This window comes from Egretta garzetta, unplaced genomic scaffold, assembly GCF_000687185.1.
Source record: "Egretta garzetta isolate BGI_Z169 unplaced genomic scaffold, ASM68718v1 scaffold215, whole genome shotgun sequence".
In the NCBI taxonomy this organism is placed as follows: domain Eukaryota; kingdom Metazoa; phylum Chordata; class Aves; order Pelecaniformes; family Ardeidae; genus Egretta; species Egretta garzetta.
Genome location: NW_009259719.1, coordinates 4,265,822 through 4,289,784, shown reverse-complemented (window position 1 = coordinate 4,289,784; position 23,963 = coordinate 4,265,822). Strand labels below are relative to the sequence as shown.

The window sequence follows — 23,963 nt, the reverse complement described above, 5'->3', positions numbered from 1 at the left end:
TGTCTTTTGGCCCTTTTCTGCCGGGTTTCAAAGCTTTTTTTTTTTTTTTTTTTTTTTTTTTTAATTGCGTCGTGGATGGGTACGCGTTAAATGTTTTTACACGTTATACCCTTTCTTGGGGTGCATTTCCTATAAATACTCCCGTGGTAACTCAAGAAACTATAGCTGATGGTAATGGTATTTCTTTTTTTTTTTTTTCTTTAAGTAATCAGAATGCTCCTGTACGCTGCATTTTGAGTAAAAGTCTATTTTTTTTACAGGGTAGCATTTTATCTTCCACAAGAGAATATTTTAAATTACACAATGTAATTTTGAATTTTATATTTAGTTTAAAGCATGACTTACTGTTTAGAAAAAAATGAATTGGTTGGGAGTTCAAAAGTGAATTTTGAGATTTTTTTCAAGGCAGGAGCTTGGTTTCTGAGGCTCCTTATACATGCTTTAAATGTGTACATGAGGACAAAGGTTTTCTCAGCAACAGTTATGCCAGATTTAATTGCTTGCTTTTCAGTATCCAGTTAGCACTTGCAGCACATGAGGTGTGACTCCATTAAAATTTAAAATGCAAAATATGTCATGATGATATTACAGTTTGCCAAAGAAATAAGCTTACTGAATGTAAAGGAAGAGTAATAAATAAGTGATATGTATGCTTTTTACATACACTTAAAACCAACCACCATATTAATTGTGGCTGATTGCTCATTACTGTAACTGTCATTGTGTAGTCTCTTAAATGTTGGTGCCAGAGGAAAAGTGCTTTCTTAGGACAGTGCAGTGGGATTACAGGAGAAGTAAGGAATGCCACTGAGAGATCAGAGTCTGCCGCAGTCACAGACTGACACCTTTGTGAATCTTATCTGGTGTTAGGGGTTTGTATTCTTGCCTCTCGGTCCTGATGTTTGTGTGGTTTCCAATGAATTATAGCGGGATTGCTCGTAGATTCTGTGAAGTCTTTTTTTGATTCATAGTTGGCAATGGAATTTGTATTTTTGTTCAGGGACTGAAGAGGGATTTTGTTTTCAGTAATTATTAGGTTCGTTTAGGGGAGAATACTCCAAGTTCCCGAACAAGGAGCTCAAGTTCCTTAACTAAAGAAAATATGGATTTACAGACAATTGCATGTTATGGAATCAAATTGCATCTTTTGTTCAGATTCTACCATTTCTTTGATAAAAGTAAGGTTAAGAATGTGTTATGATTTATGATTTAATTTAATAATGTCCATGATGAATATGGATTTTGTAATATTTCTAAGTTTAAATCAAAATCCTCTGTCTCACTGAGAAGATTGAGGCATATATTCTTCCTCCCAGTATAAGCTCTGGCAGGCTAGTAATGGTGATTTTTTGAACAGCTATATGTGAATGCTCGTTTTATCACTGTAAACCAATTCAATTGATACATTGCTTTCTTTAAAATTATGCACATCTTTATTTAAGTTGGTCAGTCTTAATGGGGAAAGTAACACATAGAAATCAAAGCCATGTATGTATCACAATACCCTCACTGAAATACATGGGTGGTTTAGCTGCCCGACTAAGTTACCATCTTAAACTTAGAATGTTGACTGTCACAATATATTGTGTTAAGCTAAAGGACCTGGAGTATTTAAAGATTGCTAGATCAGTATTAAGTCTTTTGTAGCTGTAAATTCTGGGAAAATTTGTTTCTCCTAATACATAAAAACAGAGAAATCCAAGTCTCAGGGGACACATTAATGCCCCACTTAAGCAGTGTTAGCCTTTCATAAGCAGCAAATCTCATTTCTCTCTGGGGAGTCCCGCCTGGAAAGTAAGATAACCTACACTTACCCTTGCTTTATTCAGCGACTCCATAAAACTCTACAGCTGTAGCTGACAGCAGAATATTTAAATGATTTGAACAGTGTAAATGCCTCACGTTCATTTAAATAACTGAAGAATTCAATCACTTGAATGCCAATGATTATTCCTATTGGAGTTTACATTTCAAAAAAGACAGCCCATCTGAATCCCTGTGAGAGCATTAAATTGCTATCTAATTAGAAGTGCAAAATTACATATATTTAAAAGATAATTAAAGGTTTGAAGGCTGTTGAATAACTGGTTGTACATATAAATGAATCACTGAAAATTTGTTAGCAATATGTGAAGCTTTCTTTTATTCTTTGCTTTCAGCTTTGAAGTTAGGTATAACTGAGCTCATGGGTTTAAGTCTGGTAGTATTAAGATAAAGGCAGATGTTTTTAATTATTTCTACTCAAACCCCAAATAATTATAAGCAGCTGCCAGTTTTACATAATCCCAAATGATAAGGTCCTGAGAATGCAAATAAAATCCTAAATAGAGGGGTTGTTTTTTTTGGTGGAGTAAATCACATACATGTCTCATTGCTGATCAGCTGCAATCCACCTGAAGAAGTGAGCTCAGCCAATGTACTCTGTCCCGTCTGTAGGTGTGTGACTTAAAGCTGGGGTTTGTATTTGCTTTTACCTCACCCTTTATATTTCCTATTTTGTTTCATCAATTTAAACATTACTGCACTATTTGTAGTGCAAACAGATGTTATGAGTGTAAGTAGGCAGAGTAATTTAAATACATGTGGTATGAGAATTACTTTCTTCTATTACTTTGCTAGAGGGTTATTCTGTGTACCCGGTACATCTAATTGTTTCTAGTTTTTCTCTTCCTGGAAACTTAGAATTGCAGTATTCTCTTTTCCCTAGCAAATGACACGGCTCCTGTTATCAGCTTTTCTCGACAGTATTTCTGCAAATTTTATAGTGTGGCAGTTTTTGGACTGATTTTTCATGCCAGACGGCAGTGAAAATGACTGTTTTTTACTGCCAACCATAACCTAGGAACTTCTGGATTAACATCTTAAATAATAGGCTTCTCCTGAAAGTCTCTCTTTGGAAAGGGAAGTTGTTCTTCCTATTTTTCTAAGAAAATCAAGATTGTAACCTTTTTAAATATTAAAATAAGGAGTGTTGTATAGAAAGCAACTTTGATTTTGACTGGAAACCTATGAGTATTCCACAAATTCAAGATGAAGTGCAGATCAACAAAAGGTCATTTGAGAGTGTAAACTAGATGCAAATCATGAAATAAAAGTATCACAAAAGACAAATCAGGATCATGCGAGCAGGGAAAAAAAAAATCCAAATAAAATAGAGAGCTTAGAAGCCAAGCAGTAGTGATTTAGACTGAGATAGGATGCTGCTTCACATGTATCCACAGGCAGAACGTTTTGGAGCTATGTAGCACGTGGTGGATGAAAGCTCAGTCCCAGCGGGTGGTGGTATATAAGCAGGTGAAGTAGGGAAGGGTTTTTGTGTATGAGTCAGGCTACTGAAGTGATCTCTTCCACTGTCTTCTCATGACCTTCCACTGTGTTTCCCATTATCTTGTCTTTGACCCATAGTATTTAAAGTCTGAGAGAAGTGTTATTTTATTTTAATGGAGTAATGTTGAAGGACTTAATCTATTTTTCAAGGAGTTTGCAATTTGGAAATATTGCAATCCTTGCTGAAGGGTGGGATAGGAAGTGCCCCCCTCCCCTTCCTCTCTGCACATTTGCATGGCAGAGTGGATGGCTTTTTCCGGAGAAGTGCTTTACGCAGGGCCATACCCGCCTTGGCCGCCAGAAGAGGAAGCAGCAATATACTCCTGCCTTATTCTGCGCAAGGAGTAAAGAAGACACATTTGAAGGACTGGTGACAGAAACATATGTTTCTGCTTCTAACGTTGGTGTAAACGGTTAATGGTTGGACTTGATGATCTTAAATGTCTTTTCCAACCTAAACGATTCTATGATTCTACGATTCTAAACTGAGCTTTCCCCTTGCACTGTTACTTCCACATGAGCCAGCAGCAGTTTATGGATGGCTGGCTGGTAAGGGTCTCAGTATCAGCCGTTGCATTGACCAGGTTCAATGCAGTTTCCATTCAAACAGTGGCAGTCTCTGCATTACATTGCTCAGAGCTGCACTAGACAACAAATAAGTGGTAACGTAAGTGTCCAGAATCTCTGAGAAGGGAGGAAGCCTGGCTAGACCAGGGAATTGCAATAATGCCAGTGTATTCAGCCTGTGTCTGTTTATTTAAAACTATATGGAAAAGTGTGTAATTTTAGTTAATTAAGCTTTTCCTCTGATACTTCATCATTCAACCTTTCCTATCAAACATTGTTGACAAGAATACCTTTACATGATGGTTTCATGTAAGTTACAGTTATACTTGCAATTGTATTGTGTATTTAATTGTGTAGAATTGAAGCTCAGGAAAATGTATTTGCATATGTTCAAGTTTGTCTCCTCTAAACAAAATAATTGGGATCATTCTCAAATTCTGTTTAGATTAATACAGTATCCTAATTTTGAAGTACTAATCCAAAAAGATGAAAGTTAAGTGATTGATGCTACGTTTTAAAATTGGAGGAGTTTTTTTTTAATTCCTAATTCCTTGCTTTTGTACGTAGGATAGTAGTTTGGCAAGGAAGAGCTTTCCCTTGACATTGTTTTACCTCTCTAGCTTTTGGCTGTTGTTTAGTAGATATTTTTTTGCTATAATATTTTCTCACAGCTGATTCCACAGGTGTGGCTAGGCAAGTTAGCAAAAATCTATTTATTGATGCTTTCTAGGCTGCTATCACAGCAACTTACGTTTTCGTACCTCCCCATTATCCAGATGGAGTATGTCTGAGAAATTCCGATCACCTTAGAGCCAAGGCTTGCAGCTGTTAAGATGTAGCTTGCTCCCTCCATGATCAGATTGCTACGCTCTGACTTTACAAACACGTGGCAGGTCATATTCAATGCAGATGGTTTGGGAGTGCTCGTGTTAAGAAAAAATTAAATAAATAAAATATCAAAGCAAAGAGTTTAATAATGGCACATGTAAATGGTTGTATACAGGGTGGTGAAAAAATGTGATTCAGTCTTTAAACAGTACACATCACATGTTGTTTGAATCATCCAGTGCTATAAGAGTTTGGCCAAGCCTCAAATAAAAGATACTGAATAAGATAAAGCTCATTTTGATTACCAAACAAAATAATTTCCTGTGTTCTTTCCACAAATAAAAGTATGTTGGAGCCATCATGTAGATTTGAGCAGACTAAAAGATTTTGCAGTCCAGGTACTTAGAAATTTCCAGTATCTTCCCCCCCCCAGGTGTTAACTACTATATAATATCACCACACATTTTATACTGGCCAAAGTAGATTAACAGCACACAGTTTAAATCTAGCTCTTTTCCTCATGCACTTAAATAAGAGTAATTTGGTAGAGCTCCCAGTTTCTATCTTTCCCAGTGGGTCCCTTAATAATTTGTTCCAATGCTTTATAGTAATCTTGCAGATGGGTTTGGCTTCAGCCTTCAATCAGTATTTTATACTTCACCCAGGAGTCTCAGAGATAAAAAGTTAGATTAGATTTGCTACCAGAGAAAAAAATATAGATGAACGCCATTTGTAAAAGCTGGTGAATTGCTTCTACATCCATGAATAACTTTTTCTAAGAAATCAGTTTAACAATAAAACTAGAAAGAAGCCAGAGAAGAATGGCCAATTGAACAGTAGTGCTATGAAGTATTTTATATTTGATCTACTTGAATTTATGTTTTATACCCTAGTTACGTATGCATAAAGATATGTAAATATACTGCTGGGAATAAGGTAACATCTTCACGGAGATGAGATTTATAAGCAAAGTTACCCATATATAAAAATAATTGCTATTTTTTTGGTATCCTTTCCTTGCTATAAGTTGTTTTTTTGTTTTCTCTGCCATCCTTTTCTGAACTATAGCATAAACCTACTCTTCACTTACTGAATTCCTGTGTAATTAAACAGTAGCCCCTAAAGTGTAAGAGTTGAATGAGGGATTAGGCATCTCAATATTTTATTAGTTCCTGTCCTAAATGTGTTTAAGAACTGCGCTTCCAGTTCCTCCAAGTGCTTATAGAGCCTAACCATTGCTTGAGCATTGGGATTTTGGCTTTGTTCCTGCTTATTTGAATTTTTAAGACGTGATTTTAAGATTTTAAGGCTTCCGGTTCTGGCTTCGCTGCAGAACTCTGAATGTTTTATCCAGCTCTTCATTTGGTTGCTTTTGGATTTTGTTTTTGCTTTTTGAGTGCAAGGTGTGGAACCTATACGATTAAAAAAAATACAACCCCTGTAATCAATATGATGCAAATGGTTCGCCTTGTGTTTGAAGCCTATGTCTGCTGTCAGACACACAAGATCAACTCCTATTGTCACAAGTAAGGGTTTGCACATATGTCTGAGAATGCAGTATAGCCCAGAAGCTCTTCAACATCTGTGAGTAAGGATGTAATTAAACATTGGAACCAGTACAGGAGCTGTTTGCTCTGCTCAAATGATCCCAGCTAACTTCTATGTAACACTTTTCAGATCTCAGTATTTCAGAGCTTGACTGTAACCATTTATACACTAGAATGACTAAATCAGATCAAAGATTTGCTTGGTTAATTGGTGCAGCCACAGAGAGTAGACATAGTTACTCCTTGTAAAGATTAAAGATAATATTGATATAGCTGCAGCCACAATGAAAAGATTGCAAAACACAGCTACAAAAATCAAGCCCTGCTAATGATCTGGATGTTATCCTCTCATATATTATTTTTGTGAGATTTAACTATGTTGGCTGCAAATTTTGTACTTCAGTATTTGGGTATAGTTATCTCTTTGGCTGTCAGAGCTGTTGCGTAGCAAGAATTAATTGTAGCACTGAGCTGCTTGAATTCACAGTCTAGTGTATAAGCATGTGCTGAAAGCAGAAATTCTTTATATCTCTCTACCTATCTGTTGAATAGCATTAGCTCAGAAGTAGATAACCTTGTTGTTACAAGAATGGTGGCTTCTAGCAAAGGGGCAAGAAAAGCACGTGGAAGTACTCTTCAGTTGCATCTGCATGAATTCTCAGAACTCAATCTAAGACTTACACCAACAGAGTTGCTAGAATTTTTTGTTATTCAAAAGAAGAATGAGAACTGATTCAGGATTTTATCCCACATAGTTTCCCAAAGGAATCATCTGCAGAAATAATTGGAGTATCCAAGTTATGAGCTAGAATTAAGGAGGCTCAGCGAAGCCTGTGCTAGAAGAAACTTTACAGTGCTACCAATAATCTCAAAATCTCTTTGTGATTATGATCCAGTATTCAATAATTTTATAAGTTTGCTGTTCTTCAGGAAGATTTTCTCATGCCTATTTTTAAATACTGTGGTCTACAAGAGCAACTGTGTGATTCACATGAGAATCTTTTAATTTAGAGAGGAAAAAGTCAGGATGGGAACAACCTTCTTAAAGCTCAGAGAGCAAGGTTTTTCTTTGGCCTCTCTAGTCTCTCTGTAATCTGCAGAATGTGATTGAAAGTTCCTGCACCACTGGCCCCAGTGATGAATTGGCTGTCTCAAGCACTGACAGGTTTGGTTTATGGTATGGTTGGTCCTGCCCTGAGGGAGGAGAATCAACTATATATACTGCCTCGCAGGTACATTTTCTATCCTTCTATGATGCTGTTGTTGGGAGTCACAAAAGCAATTTGGGGATTTTTCACAGTATCCCAATGTCTCCTATCATTCTTCATAGAAAGACTTGTGGTTTTCCCTCCCACTTATATGCATCATAAAAGATAAAAGACCAGATTTCACATTATGCTGATCCTCTCCCAGTTTTTTAGGTTTTTTTTTTTTTCAAATATATTTGCATGATTTTTCTTAACCAGTTAGGGTTCTTCATTCACAGACCTTCCTAAATACTTTTTTCTTCTTCCACTGAGCAAGGTTTTTATTCTTCCACTAGTAGGCAATATGATTTTGAATGTTCAGCAGAGGGCAGAATTTCCTATGTTACAAACACCTCAGTGTCAAATCAATTTGTCACTAGAATGTTTATTTTAAATGTGTGATTTACAGTGTAACAGTGACTAGTGACAAATCCCTATAAATTATCATTATTAGCATATTACTTTTTTTCCACATGAAGTTGTAGATAAAACGTAGTGTCAGCAAATGTTAACACCATACTTCCCAAGGCTTGCATCTTATCTTGTTTAAAGAGAAATGAGTAAACATTTTGTTGATAAGTGTATAGTAAATATAACTTCCTGTATAGCTGAAAGAGCTAGTTTGATACTTCTAACATAAACTACAAGATCAAGGTCTTGTGTATTTTCCATAGGGGGAGAAGAAGGTACAACTGCTGAATTTAACTTCCCAGTCCATCAAGAAAAGTTTTGTATCATGGCAAGAAGTCATGCAAATAATCATGTGTGATGCAGGTTTTTAGTTCACAGATAACATTTATGCAGAAATATGGTGCACTTTGTATGAATTAAGCTACCTACTGTTACGTGTATTGCATACAACCAGCACGCATCCAGCAAATTTTAAAAATCTTCTGATACAAAATCTTTATGCAAATAAACCAGGATATGCTAAATATTTCACCTTTTTTATGCCAGTATGAAGACGGGAAGAAACGAAGAAAGCCCAACTACAGTAGTGTGGATCTTTCTGAGGTCGAGTGGGAAGACAGAGATGATGTGGTAAGTGATGTGTTTTACAACCCTGTCAGAAGACATTGCTGCATCCCACTACTGTACCTGGAAACTGTTTAAGTGGTCATGAGAGAGGCCACCTGACTGCTGTCAAGAAGGGAAGGACAATAGCCCTTTTTACTTCGTTCAGAATTTTATAACTGTTTCATATTGATTCTTCCTTACATATGTATATACCACAAACACAGACTCTTTGTATCTTTGGTAAAACTCATCACCCTTGCATTCTCCATGCATCCCACTGTGTATTTTTGCTGGATAGCAAATATAGTACTAGGGAAGGGAATAGAATATCTTTTTAGGGCTGGCCCAGACAACTGCTGAAACTCAGAAATGAAGGAATGAGTTTAACTTTTCTCCACAAGATTCCTCTTTCCTTAATGGAAGTAATGAGAACTGTTTTACTTGATGTACAAAATCAAAAAACATCAGATGAATAAAAAAAAAAATAGATTCTTTGACCTCTGTTCAGAGCAAAGATTCACTCCAAACTCTTAATTTCAGACATATGGGTAGCTGCAGAAGCGTGCGGTCTATGTCTATCAGCTGTTATGCACACAATCCTTTCCATTAAACTCATATTTCAGTGCTCCATCTACTCTGTAGTTCACTCTTTGTCTTTTTCTTTCTTTCCTTGCAGGCTTAGCCTTTTCTGCAGTACTGTATCAAAAGCTTTCCTTATGTCCATGGCTTAACCTTTGCCTGGTCTTTCTGTTATTTCCTCAATAAATCTGATTTGTTAGGCATGATTCGTTTTGTGTGAATCCATGCTGACTGTCCTTAATTAAATTGTAACTTTCCAGGTGTTCCCCTTTCTGTCCTGTAATTTAGTTTTTCCCATAAGTTCCCTACTGCCAAAGTCACGACTGCATGTCTGTATTTTTCATAGATGTCTCCTCCATCCCTTCTCAAATATCAGTACTGTGTTAGCTTCTCTCAAGTCCCTCATACCTCTACTTTTCCAGAGAGGTTTTGAATGTATCCACTGAAGGTTCCCATATTTACTTTGTCATGTCCTTCTGAAATCTGGAATGGATCACGTACAACTGCCCCTGGAGTCTTGTCACTCTTCAGATGTACTAATTTCTTGATCCCTGTTCTGACATAAGTCTATATTTTCTTTCTCCCTTACAAAATATATATCTTGCATTCCTCCCTCTCTCCACCCCCTTTGTGAATAGTGAAACAGTTCATTTAAGTTTTAAGCAATGTCTGTTTCATCAGGTGATAGATTGTCCTCATCCTCTCCTAGGAGGCCATCTTACTTCCTTACCTCAAGTTTTGTGTTGGAGTGCACACTCAAACTTTTAAAAATGTTTCTTGTATAGCTTTGTGCGGTTTTCTATGCATACACTATTGAAGGCTTCCTCGTTAGATTTGCATGTACTGTAGCAGCCTTCTGCAATCTTGGCAATCGCATTGACTTAATATTTTATACCTTGCCTTTTCTCTTATCTTTGACGTATTACTCAACCAACTCCTCTGCAAATGACCTTTTAAAATTTCCTCTCTCCTTTAAAATGTTGTTGCTGTAAAGTACAGCTTTTAAACCTTCCTGATTTTTTTCTTATGATTTCTCTTTGCTTTGCTTTTTTTTTCCTTTTTATTTCTTCCAATACTTTGCTTAACTTCTACAGTTTTAATCCCTCATTTTAAATCATATCGTAGTAGAAATTCAGTGGTTCAGTTAATGTAACATTGAACTATTTCTATGACATTGAAAATTAAGTTTTATTTATAACTGAGATTCTATCTGTATAGACATGAAAGCAAAAAGTCCAGATTCAGCTCTTCCTATTTCCTTTGTTTGAGACCCTTAAGCTCTGTCTGTTTTTCTGAAAATTTCTAGCAAAAATCAAGTTTTGTCTATCCATTGGCTGCAAAAAGTTTGATTTCATGTTTAAATGAAAGATACATACATACATCTTATCCGTCCCTTTCACCTAAAAAAAAGTTTCTTAACAAGTGGTTTTTAATTGTAGCATAGAAACAAGCAGCCTTCCCAATTCTTTCATCTCTTGAAAGAGAAAATAAGCTAATCTCCATTACAAATAGACTAAATTGAGCAGCATTACATTTGTAGAAAAGATCCAGGTCCATTGCCCAATATATGAGTAAAAAAAAAAATCATAAGTGAAACTAATTATGATAAATTTTTACGTAATAGAAAAACCCCTAGATATTCTATTGTAGCTTTGGAGCAGCAGTAAACACAATTTTCAGTACTCTTGTGTAATACAGGTGTGTGTAGTGCTTCCTTGAATGATCCCCATCTATCAGTGCTAATAATTCACTAGTGCATGCCTGAATGAGCAGGCATTCTTTGATAAATAATCCCCCAATAGATAGGTATTGTAAAACAGCTAACACATCTACTGTGTGATAATCAGTGACCAAGTGTTATCTGAAAAACCAGCAGGTTAAATATTGTAGAAAAATGTATTAACGTTCCAAATGCTGCCCTAATACTTCAGCAATGCCACACACAAGGGAAGACCTTCATGCAAATATCTAGATAGAAAAAAAATGCAATGTCACTCTAATAATATTTTTACAAATATTTTTAAAAGTAAGCCTGGTGTATCATTGCAAGATTTTGTGTTTGTGTGAAATAATATGTAAGTCATTGATACCACGTTACTAAGACCTTCAGAGGGGCTGATGATCATAAATACTAATAGAAGAATAAAAGAGAAGGGGAGACATGAAATAAAGTAATATTGGAGATACAGGCAGAGTCATTATTAGCATTAGAGCTAGAATGAGAATGGAATTTGAAGGAAGTTCTGTATTGTAATGAAATTCATCTCTTTATGCAACTTTTCTGATGTGAGGATCCGAATGAGTGCCTAGAAAGTGCATGTTATTTTTGTTGATCTTTTGTAATAGGCAATTCCTTCATATTGTTAACTTTGAGTGAAAATGGTTGATATTGTGTAGGAGACTTAAAACTTTGTGTAGTAACTTATTGACTTGACAGCTACATGTGGCTCTGCTTCACCCAAGGCCTTGGATTTGATATTTTTGATTTTTTCCAACCTTGGGTAGTAAAGCATTGTTTATTCAACTGTAGAGGGAAAGAATTAATGTATTCATATAGCTGCTTTTAATAACCTAGACTACTACTGGTATATTTTTCTCCCATGAAGCACTTATGTGGAAGCCGGTTAAGACATTTTCTTACTTTTTACCGCATTAATTAAATGGTTACATAGTTTTCCGAGAACATAGAATGATCTCATGGTATAGCAGTGAAACTGGGTTGTTAGCAATTGATTGGAAGATACTTAGTTGAAGGAGTAATAGTGCGTATTACTCTGAAGAGGTGAAGAATAGGTTTTCTCTAGTCATCCAATAAGGAAAAGGTGGCGGAACTAAGGTTAGAATTTTTTGTACTATAAAATAGAGTTGATGTAAATAGATATACATCAGTTCATCTTCCAGGTTAACAGTGCCTACTATCTTGCTGTTACTGCATTTTATTAGAAAAAGAAATCTTAGCATCAGCTCATTAAAATAGCAGTGTCTTCCAGAAAAGTTGTGAATATGCAGTACCAAAGACAAGAAGTTTCAATTTGGACAGAAACCTTTTTCTCATTAACTCACTTCTTAAAATTCTTTTATTATAGATTCTAGCTGAATGAAATATTTTTTTCCAAATAAAAAAGACCATGAATGAATGTTTTGGGGCTTGAAGCCAACTGAGGCAGTACTTATTTTATACATTTGAGGAGGGAGATGAAACTGCAGAAGAGCCGAGAAACCAGATTACAAAGCCAAGAAACGTAATCACAGCAAGCAAGAAAAAAAAGAAAAGTGAAACTCTAAATCCCACATGCAGACTTGATCTTAAACACTACCAAGAGTTTGGAGGCCCTTTTAGTAAATCTATGACTTGCCTGAGGCTTGTGGGAAGAATGGGTTGTAGACAACTGCAGGCACCAATAGGAGAAAAATGAAAACCATATTAAAGATAAATGGAACTGTTCTGTAAATGTTAGAAAGTAGATGGTTAATTAAGACCAGCTCTCCAAGTCCAAAACCACAAAACTTAAAATGGGAAAATATTTCCAGAATTGCCTATTATGTATTGTTAAAAAAAACTACAGTAAAATATATCCTTTATTTTATACACGCCTCCAGCTAAAAATTATTCTTCTACACTCACTGACAGAAGAGTAAGACTGTTAATTCAAATCTAGATGCCCTAGAATTAAATTTAAAGAGCTACAAAGTTTGCAGTTTTTGATAGGCCAGCCGTGCTCAACTCATTCATGAGAATAAAACCAGATTTTTCACTGGCAAGTTTGGTCATTCTCTTTTTGCTTCATACTAACTCAAAAAGCCTGTAGAGTGCATTGACATGCCCATCTTCACAATTTTTCATTAAAATCTGACTGAATTGCTCAATCTGGCATGAGGTACTGGAGAACAGGAGATATTTATTCAGCAAGAACATGATGACCAAAATTGTGTTCAGCTAGATAAGCAATAGAAGAGACATAAAAATGCTCATTTTTTCAATATTATTCTGCGTTTTGAATATCCTGGAGGAGAGAGTTTGAATTGATTAGTGATAGTGGAATTTTCCTATTGTAATGCAAGTTACTGCTGCAAAAGTCTTATAGGTGCTTCTTACCACAAAAAAATAAAATAAAATAAAAAAATCCCACAAGTGTAGCAATTTCACTTTGTAATTGAGGACATCCTGAAACAATGACCTTAAACTTTCTGCATCTGTGCCATTAATTAAAAATACAAGCAAAAGAAGTCACTTCTTCCATTTGTAAATCTAAGAGCATTCAAATAAAATACTTCCATATATGGATGGTGTAAATACTAAACAGTAACTTTCTTATTTCTTGCCTAAAGTCCCAAGGCAAATTCAAAACACTAAGGTTGAGGATTTCTCAAAATCCACGTCTTGTCATTCTTCAGTTTCAGCCCAGAGAACCTGCTCTCAGGCCAGCTCTGTCAGGGTAGCATGTACATATCATTAGGGACACTGCGGGTCATTTTGGCTTATAGACCTGGGGGACAGTTGGTTTTTTTTACTCTTCTTTTCATCATCATGGCATGTTCACCTAAGAGAGAGGCTGTGTCAGCTGGTATCCTCTGTGAGGAAGCTGCTTCTTTCCTACGGAGCAAATAGGTATGCTAAAGGAAGGCTTTTTAGAGGTGATGGGCAAGGGACTTTGCAGCACAGATTTGGGAGCCTGCAGCTCATGTAGAGGCTAGACAAAAGTTACTGAAAAACAGTATAAGTGGTAATCTAAAAAGTAACGGGTTTAATGAGCAGCAGGTAAATTGTTGTGTATAAACTCTTTTTCATTTATTTTCTCTTTTCCCTAGCTACTTTGAGTTTTTGGTTTATATAGTAATGAAACCTTTTTTTGAAAGGGATTTAAAAAGTCTTTTGGGCAACTTTGAGAGGGAGAGGTCCAGGCCAATTCTTAAGGCTGAGATGACCTAGGGCTTTCATCACAGGCATAACATTTCTCACCTTCCCAGGGGTGCCTGGACAACAATGGACAACCAGAGGGAGTCCCAGAGCACTGCAGCTGTGTGTTCCCATTGAAACAGGTCACTGATCAGCTGGGCTGGCATTCTTTTGCCAGTTCTAATTTCTGATGCGCTTAGGATGCAGTTTCTGGTGCTAGTTTAGGATGCAGCCCAATGTCGAGTATTAAGCAGAAGCAGAATGAACAGTGTAGGGTAAATGAGGTTTTCTCTTTTTTTTCTGCTTTGTTATTATATGTATAATTGTTGATGTATTTAAACACTGAGCCCTGGTCTAACTTCAGTTAAATCCAGCTGGGAACCTAGTCCTTATCTTCCTATGCAGTAACTGCAGCATAGTAGCCAATTACACTGTTTATCCATTATAAGATCCAGATTACTACAGAAAGAGCTATTTTACTATGAAGGATGCTCAGAGTTCCTATCTTGCACACCTCAGCAACTTGCCTAAAGTTGTGTGGCAGGAGTCTTGGCCTATACAGTCAATAATAAATTCTGTAAGGGAGGGGTGTTCAGTGTGTGGTAGAAGTACTGAAAATGATGAGATGAGGAAAATTAAGTACTGCTTAGGCCAAATAAGTGTACAAGGGAGCTCAGACTTGAAAGAATTGCAGACAATGCAAATAAAGGAACTGACCTACATTTCTTTCATTTCAGCTCAGAAATGCAATGGTGAATCGGAAAACAGGGAAATTCTCCATGGAAGTGAAGAAGACAGTGGACAAAGGGGTACAATGTATTCCAACCAAGTATAAAGCAAACAGTTCATTTTTTAAACATTTTTTAAGATTTCCATAAATATGATTCAGTGCAGTATGTTTTTTTCACTCACTGAACATAAACAATGCTTGTAGTTTTGTCAGTGACTAACCATTTGATCTTTCATGCATTTCTTATAGCAAACTAACTTCTTTCCCTCTCCCCTTCTGACTTTCTTGTTCTGAATCTAGAAGCGGGTATTGGTGATGACAAATGACTACTATTATACAGACATCAAGGGTACTCCGTTCAGGTAGAGCCGACCATAATAAATGGACATTTCATCGCACTCATTGGATTTGCGTTTGTACAGAGCTTGTGAACTCATTAAAAGCTCATCAGCAAAAGTTGACAATGAAATATCCCTGGACAATGCTGAAAATGGCAAGGAAAAGGAGCCTACCAGCATTCCTTTCAGCTTTTCCAGGAATGGAAAGTTTGTGCAAGCTCATACAGGCAAACTCACAGTGTTTGTCATGGCTTACGTTTCATTAAAAAAAATATTCAGTTGAGGTTTACATTGAACGAAAAGCTTTCGCTAGTACTTGGAGAGCTATAAATACTGTAATCCATTTAAGTAACTACGTATTGAGCCCTATATTTTCATTTTTTTCCACAACAAAAATGGAATGTAAAATGAGATAGTATTTCACTTCCAATTTGAGGTTTGGATATTTTGTTTCTCTGAACTACCTTCGGTGTATTTGTATAACTAAAACTGAGTAAGTCAGCCGTGTTATTTTGGCATGCATCTTAGGTGGAAAAAAAAAAGAAAATAAAAGAAAGACAGGAAGTCACTTTAAAAATGCTCATATTTGAATTAACAATAGTCCATTAATAAAAGAATACTAACTGTACTTTATGCTTAAAGCAGGAGGCAGTTGCAATATTCAGCTGAAGTTTTCTTCAATGGAGCCATTTCACAGAGCTTGAGCTACATTTCCACATAGAGAAAATATATTTCTCTGATCTGTAATGCATGTGTTTATTCTTGTTAAAATTCACACATGGTTTTTTGTTTTATTTTTAATTTGGGGGGGGGGGGGGGTGTTGTTGTTTGTTTGGGTTTTGTTGTGTTTTTTTTTCCTGTGGCACCGTCATACTTACCCTATTTAGTAAACAGATATGGGTCTACATATATGCATGCAGTGCAAGTTGTGATTCTTAGGACAGAAATATTGTAGGAGAACTGCCCTGCCTTTTTCAGCATGGTCTGTATCTAGTTTTGATGGGTGAGTGTATAGATTCAGGCAGACAGCAGGGTCAACATTTGTTAAAATCTGCACTGTAGTGTCAAAGATGTTTACAGTTCAGCCCATTTCCAGATTGAGCTGTTGATTGCATCATGTGTGCTCTTCGAGTTGGTACCTCTATGTGTGCACCAAGTACCAGCCCCTGCATTCTCATTCTTACCGATTACTGGCAGGTTCCTAGCCTGATAAAATCCCCTTGAATGAATGAATGCCAGAAGGTATTCTTTGTATGTGTTCAGTAGGAAGAGGCACGGGATCCCCCAGCCGGTTCCTTAAACTTGAATTGTTTAAATGGTGGACTAAAAACCAAACCAAACCAAAACTGAGTACGTAACTGTTGAGAGTTTCTGAAGCTGAAGTCAATGCAAAAAAGTTAAACTAGCTAAAAATATGAATCACAGAAACATTAGTCCAAGAGGAGTCATGATGCTGTTGTCACATATGAATTTTTTTTCCTCTCAGCAGCTCCATTGATTCCCATGCATATGTAGCTTCTCAACAGCTTAGTCTTATTTACAAAAAATCATCTCTTTCATTGTAGGGCCATGGGCTCAGCTGAAGAAATCTCATGCTGGGTGAACAGTAGTGAGCTTAGAGGGGCTTGTTTATTAGTTTGCCAGAGAATAATGGTTTACTGCACCTCTAAGCCCACATAATGTTGCTGAAACAGCATTGAAGCAGCTAGTTGAACAATAAGTATCAGTGAGGGTTTGGAAACAAACAGTTTTAAAGTTAATCATAGTACACTAGCTGGAAATGTTAAAAATGAAAATAGCTCTGAATGTCTGTTATTGTTTGTCTCACAGATTTCAAGGTCTGCTTTATTTCTCTGCACAGTTTAGGTGTGGCTCTCTCTAGAGGACATGGAAAATATTTCTTCAGAGGGAATGTAACTGTAGAAGAAGGTAAGATACCTACCTTCTCACGTTGCTTACACAGTAGTTTTATTGTTGATTTGGTAGGCCTAAAGCTTGTATGTTTGTCTGCAGATTCCATAAGGGAATTATATATTTTTTTTTCTTTTTTTTTTTTTTCCCCCTTTAAAGATCTTCTACTTCATGGGACTTTTTCCCTCATTTATGTTAAACATAGTCAGACTGTTTGTGAATCTTCTTTAGACGGGGATCATCTTCCATCCTCCTCTCTCAATGTTCCAGAGAACCACTCAGGGTCCAGTGTTAATTATTTCTGGTGTTATCTGAATGAAGTAACCACTGAGAGCACTGTAATGGCTGTGGCTTTTTCGTTCACAGGCTGTAAGTTATGAAGTCTTTTAGAGCTATAACTACTTTGGGCATTGTCTACAGGGATTTACATTTTGCATTTTTTTGTAATAACAGTAGAATTAACCAGAGGAAGAACTTCTTTTCTTTATGGTTTTGCTTTTTTGATAAGCCCACAGTTAAAATCAGTGGAGGAGTCAACTGTGAGTGGTGATAAAGTTGTTTGGCAGTAAGATCAAAAACAAAGGTTCCTTAAGATGAAGGAAGAGCAGAGGCATTTCAGAAGAGTGAAGAGAGGATTGAGAAATTTTGGCATTTGCTGAGCAAAAAATGTTTCAATAGAGGAATGCTTTCTGATTTTATGCTTAAGTCTCAATTTCCAATTCTGCTTCTTGTTTTGTCAGTGATGTTAAACAAGACAGTTAATTTCTTCAGGTCTTTGTTCCTCAGCTGCATTTTGGGACATGAATATGTTCCTGTACCCAGGAGAGATGTAAAAAGAAATGCTTTAAAGTTTCAGTCACTTACACAGCAAATACATGTCTAGATAGAAAGAGAGCACAGCAGGAGACTTGGAGCTGCTTACTCTCCAAACTGTTCCCAACATACCTCTCACCTGCTTTCTTTAATCCAGCCACACACCTCAGCCAGTCTGATATTTCCTCATGGATGCATGACCAGAAATGTTAACATAGCCATAACTAATTGCTCCTGTTCTTCCACTCTTACCTTTGCTGATTCTCTGTCACTGACACCTCACTGTCCTCCCCAAAGGCTGTAATTGTAGCTCTAGTTTTGATGTCCCTGCTTCCCTTAATCACAGTAGCTCATGTACTCCAGAGGGTTAAACCCAGAACCCTGTTTGCTTATTGTCTATTGATAAGTGTTTTAAGAGTTTTAAAAATTGCTAGAGTACATTTTTATTGCACTATATAACTAATGATACAGTTCTTATTTACAAGCATTTGCGTGACCTGTTAGTACAACAAACCTATTCTGAACCATCCTGTAAAGTGCTGTTTGTGTTCACAGGCTGTGTGCTTAGGTTTTGAGGGAATTAGACTTTCTAAAGTTTTTTTTTTTTAAAGAGAAAGACAACAGCTCTCATGAAATAAAAAGTATGTTTTTTAGCATAAAGAACTTTACTAGCCAAATAGAACAAGGGAGTACAAATAGGAGTCTTACCATTGTGTATTTCTCTTTGCTCAATTTTTCTTCTAAACTTCAGTTATATCATGTGAGTAATTTGTGTGAGTTAAACATATCAGTACAAAAAAAAAAATTTCCTACCTTTTCAGTTTTAGATCTGATTTAGTTGGCTTTTGCCAGTTTGTTAGACCCTAAAGTGTATTGGAACATAGTTTACTGTGATTTATTACATTGTGGTAAAAATGCACTTTTGCAAGAAGGAAGGGTTTATGTTATGGAGTGTATGTAAATAACCATCTGTTACCCAGACTGCTCCCCAAATAACCCATTATTATTCCTCTTACAGGTTTACATGATTTAGAACACCCTGATGTATCTTTAGCAGATGAATGGTAAGCCTTAAACAAAGCATGAAATTGGTGTCTGTTACCCTTCTTGGTTTCACATTGTTTGTGCTTGCTGAGACCAATTCTTTATGTTTAAAGACAAAGAGAGATCATGCTTATCAACATTTTAATGTTTGGACGTCGTGTTCACAGGTCCTATTGCAACACTGACTTACATCCTGAACACCGTCAGATGTCTCAGTTAGAAGCAATTAAACGCTACCTCACAGGAAAAGAGCCATTGCTCCAATGCAAGTATTTTGTTAAATATGCATGTAGTAGGCTTTACCCCCGCTAAAAACGGTTGTACTAAACCTCCTACAAAATGCAAAGCTACTTAGTTTAACCAATGATACATTGAAATTGGATTACTTGGCTGATGTCACTTTGGAATTTCATTGGGTTTTGAGCTTTTTCCAAAGTATCAATAAAAATATTGATGATAAAAATTTCTGACTTTTATGGTAAACAGTACGTCTGAACCAAACATTCAAGTTTCTGTTCAGATGGTGTAGCTATACTATGCAATATTATTGCTCCATCTGGTTTTATAAGTTAAACAGGATTGGTCTGAATCAATCCTTGGATCATGCCTCTAAAGAATATGCCAGATATTTCATGAGTATTTTGGGGAAAACGTGTACGCAATTCGCATTTCTGAACTGCAAAGCAGAAGAAAAAGAATCAGATGGATAAATGCATATTTTGTCTGTTTGCAGAAATGTAGAGCTTTTGTGACTGTTAGTAGACCTAATTTTTTTAACCTTATGTCAGGTGCAAATGAGAGGATTAGACAATATGTACATAAATGTGTCACATGGAGAATCATTTTTTGTTTTTTAACCTAAAATTGTCGTTAGTGCAATGAAATGATATATGAAAAACTGCAGTGCGGTAAAATACCATGTAATATTATGTAGAAAATGCTTAATAGTGCAAAAGGTTTGAATGCATATCACAGATAAAATACAGTACAGTGTAAAAAATCATTGTTTAGTCACCTAAAAAAATTCTCTCTGTGTGCACATGTTTACTGATTTTAATATTTTGCAATAGGTGATAAAGAATTGATCCAGGAAGTTCTGTTTGATGCAGTTGTGAGTGCACCAATTGAAGCTTATTGGACCAGTCTAGCATTAAATAAATCAGAGTAAGCAAGCTTTGTGTCAGTCATTATGTGTCAGTCATGGGTGACTTTTTAATAGTTATGTTGGTGAACTGGTGGAATACCTAAAAAATCCTGATATGCATGAAATTATTATATTAACCATTTGATCCTAAATACCACCAATTCTGAGTTCAGTGTTAAGTGTTTATGTTGCAGTGTACATCATGATGATTAGTCGTAAGGTTAAGGCAATTCTCACAATATAACTAATGAAATTGCATATTAACTACAACTTACAGTTCTGAGTATTTCTAACAAATGGTTTAAGAGTACTTGAGAAATTTAATGCAAAATTTGTCAAAATTATTGATGAAATTGGTAATTTGTCTCCTAACAAAAACTTGCACTGGTAAAAGAAATTATTTCTTTAATACTTTTTTTGTTTGTTTTTGTTTTGTTTGTTTTCCAGAACTAGCTGAGGTCTAGGTTCTTGTTACAGATAGTCAGGAGGTTATCCGTTCCTTTTTAGAGTTTATATGTTTTACTTAATTCATTTGTATTATGATGTACTAAGGTATTAAGTAACAAGATGTTATATACATATTAGAGAAAATAGGTGTTAAGATTAGCGGTTAGCATGAAATACTGCAGTTGAGGGGTGATTGGGGAGATTATCCTGATTAGATTTTGCTAAACCTGAACTGTTTTTTAAAAGTTGAATGAAAAAATATATTGCTGTAAAGCACATACTCATACTGAATGAGTAAAATCAATGTGATAAGATCTGATTCATCAAACTAAGGATTATGCAGTCTCCACTTAGAAGATAAAGATAAGAAATTCTTGCATGCTTATATACGGTAGATGTTGATGAGTTTATGTAGAGGCATAAGATTTCTCGGAATCCTCCTACACAATAAAATAACAGATCCAGTAAACATGAAGACAACAGCTGTGGAGGAATGCAGCAGAATGCTAGCAGGAGACTTTTGATCCCCTTTCATATTCTGACTTACGCTAATGAGGCCATTTACTGATGAATGACGTATGAGTCCTCAAGATGGCTAAGACTGAGGTCCCTGGTTTTGTGGTGGTATGACTAAAGTTCTTGTAGCCATATGAGAACGAGTTTTAAAGTAGCTATCTGGGTACTGATAACACGCAGCAATAAAAATCAGACTGAGCTACCTGCCACGTTTTTTTTCCTAAGGTCTAGAAGCTAAAGCCTATCCTGATGGCAGCTATGTTTGATTCTGAGCTAGCTGTTTTAAATCTAGCTTAGTTTTTGCTTGCTTGAGCAACAGTCACACCTATGACTTAAGGCATAGATGTACCGCAGAAGTGTTGAATGGACTGGGAACAAGGTCTGGAATTCCTGCCCATCTTGAATCACTGGGTGCCAGTGGCTATTAAATAGTTGGTATATAGATATGCCACACCTTTTTATTCTATGGCTTCCATATAATCCTCCCCACAAACCCTACCAAGTTTAACATCTTCGACTTTTTAGTGCCTCTCTAAATAGCATTTCTACATTGTATGTTTTCCAAAACCCACATGACTTTAACTTAAAAACCAACATTTAAAAAATAAATAAATAAAGGAACTGTACTTAAAATAATCTTTCTCAAAAATGTGTACACTTGTACTTTCTGTGACCAGTAATAGAGCTTTATCTGTTCACTCTCTGGAAACATTATCTTTGCTTGTGTTCTGCTCTATTTCAGAAACTCTGACAAGGGAGTGGAAGTTGCCTTCCTTGGGACACGAACTGGGCTATCTCGTATCAACCTGTTTGTGGGTCCAGAACAGCTTACTAATCAGTAAGTAACAAAGCTATGCTTGGCAGCCATATGAGAAAAGAAGAAAAAAAAAAAAAAAGTTATTTTTAGGAAGGCCATCTACTGCTTCTTCCAGTGTTTTACACTGACACACTGAAATACATAGAACAAGTTAGAAAGACTTTATAGGATCCTTTAGATTCTTTCTTCAACTGGAACATTTGGAACAATGAGCTATTTTACACCTGTAGCCCATACATTTACTTTCCACCCACTCCCTTGGAGTTAGCCTCACATCTTTATTCTTCAGAGCAGAATTACAAATATGCTACATCTGCAGATGATGATTTTTTTTCTTTACTATCCCATCTAAAAACAAGTATCTGTAGGCTTTTTCAGGGATTTTGCATCATTGTTGTGTAAAATTTCTTGGTGTTGAAATAAAGCCAAGTGACAGAAGTGGACTGGGTGAAAGAGTAATCAGGAGATCTCATTGTTCAAGAGTTTCCTATTTTTCTGGGAGAAGATGTAGTCTAGTGGAGGTACAGCTTTCTTAAAATGGAGAGCTATAAAATAAGGTCCCATAATTAGTGACTTTTTCAGGCAGCAGTTTGACACTGTCAGGCAAATCTATATGCATTTTGCGTGTAAAAGAAAATCTGCACTTGATGTTTATGCTAAACTAAGTTTATTGAATATAAAATTATATGGTGCTTTTCTGACCACAAAATATTGTTGTAGTGTGAGTAGCCTGACAGGTGAGATTAATAGCACTGCAATTTGTTGCTATCAAAGAGCAAACCAGAACAACAGTGTGGAGACCATGCTCTTTTCACTGACACAAACTTTCCTCTGTCAACATTCCCTGAGATTATTGAAGAATAAAGTGTGTAGTTGTCCACTACCACCCCTTACATATTTTTTGGAAAGTAGGCTGTTAAATTACTTTTTTTGCATTACTTAAGAGTAAATGCCAGTGGCAACAAACTACCAAATCTCCAATGCCTTTTCCACTTTATACAGTTCACAGTTCTTGCATTGCTGGGAGAAAAAGGCTTTTTAGACTAAGCATTTTTATATGTGCACATCAGTACAAATGTTTTAGTGGTACTTAGAGGCACTATTTTTTTTAGTACTTTTTCCATCCTTCACAACAAAAGCAGTTTCAAGTGTGTCACAAATAATTATTAGGGGCTAAAGTTAACTCTTTTGTTGAACAAACAGTATTAGAAAAATTGTCCAACACCATTTTATTTCCCAAAAGATTGCATTTTGTTTTTTCCTGTATTTCAAAGCTAGAAACTATTGTGTGCCATGCAACAAACAACAAGTATTTTCTTTCTCTCTTCTTTCTCAAGAGATTTCCTGACAGCTGAAGATAAGGAGAACATTTTTAATGCTGACCATTTTCCGCTCTGGTACAGAAGAGCTGCTGAGCAAATACCTGGGAGCTTTGTCTATTCAATCCCATTTAGTACAGGTCTATAATTTTGTCATTCTCTAAATGCTGAGCCATATATGATGCTGAAAGGGTTCCAATTACTGAGTATCGAGTGGGCCCTGTAGCTAATCTCAAATATTAATCTAGAATATCCATTGAAATTTTTAGCTAATTTACAGGTCCTTTGACCAGGTGAAACCCTAAGATGTGGTGTAACAGTTTTCCATTAATATTTGCACAGGTTGAACTTACAGCCTAGTATTTTAAGCAAGACAAGTCCAACAGAGCAAGTATCCACATTAATGAGAAACCCTGCTAGTTGTCACCTTTGTTGCCACTTTTAGCAGAGACGGCAAAACCCGATGACTCATTTTGGCGTTTTAAGCTTGTTGTTGGGGTGCTGGGGAATTTTGAAATGGCAGCGCCTACACAGAGCGTGGTGTTGGCTGTCTAAGCACTAAATCCACATGAACTATTATTTCAAACCAGGGAAAAAAAGCTCAATTTCGTCATTCACCAATATGTTATTTCAATTTTGTTTTTCTTAATATAACCTGCAGAAACTGCAAACAAAAGCAACGTAGTGACAGCCAGTACTGCTATTCAGCTTTTGGATGACAGAAAATCTCCAGTGGTTGCAGGTAAAATTTTTGTAGTTTATTTGTTTTGTTCATTTTTTAAAAGAAGTTTGAGTCCCTCACTTTCCTTTTTGGGTTAGCAGGAATTTAGTGTAGAAATCTTTTAAGGAGAGAGGAGGAGGGGAAAATGCAGTTG

The 23,963-nt window shown here is 36.2% G+C and overlaps 1 protein-coding gene across 1 annotated transcript in view; it reads left to right on the top strand.

The window, feature by feature from the left end:
* CACNA2D3 (calcium voltage-gated channel auxiliary subunit alpha2delta 3) overlaps positions 1-23,963 on the top strand; it is a 474,057-nt gene that overhangs the window by 359,686 nt on the left and 90,408 nt on the right. Inside the window, exons 20-29 of the mRNA XM_009639329.2 lie at positions 8,474-8,557; positions 14,747-14,818; positions 15,040-15,101; positions 16,939-17,006; positions 18,820-18,865; positions 19,013-19,110; positions 19,916-20,009; positions 21,695-21,790; positions 23,107-23,228; positions 23,750-23,830. Of these exons, the coding sequence (XP_009637624.1) occupies positions 8,474-8,557; positions 14,747-14,818; positions 15,040-15,101; positions 16,939-17,006; positions 18,820-18,865; positions 19,013-19,110; positions 19,916-20,009; positions 21,695-21,790; positions 23,107-23,228; positions 23,750-23,830 (823 nt within the window). The remainder of the gene's footprint in view (positions 1-8,473; positions 8,558-14,746; positions 14,819-15,039; positions 15,102-16,938; positions 17,007-18,819; positions 18,866-19,012; positions 19,111-19,915; positions 20,010-21,694; positions 21,791-23,106; positions 23,229-23,749; positions 23,831-23,963) is intronic.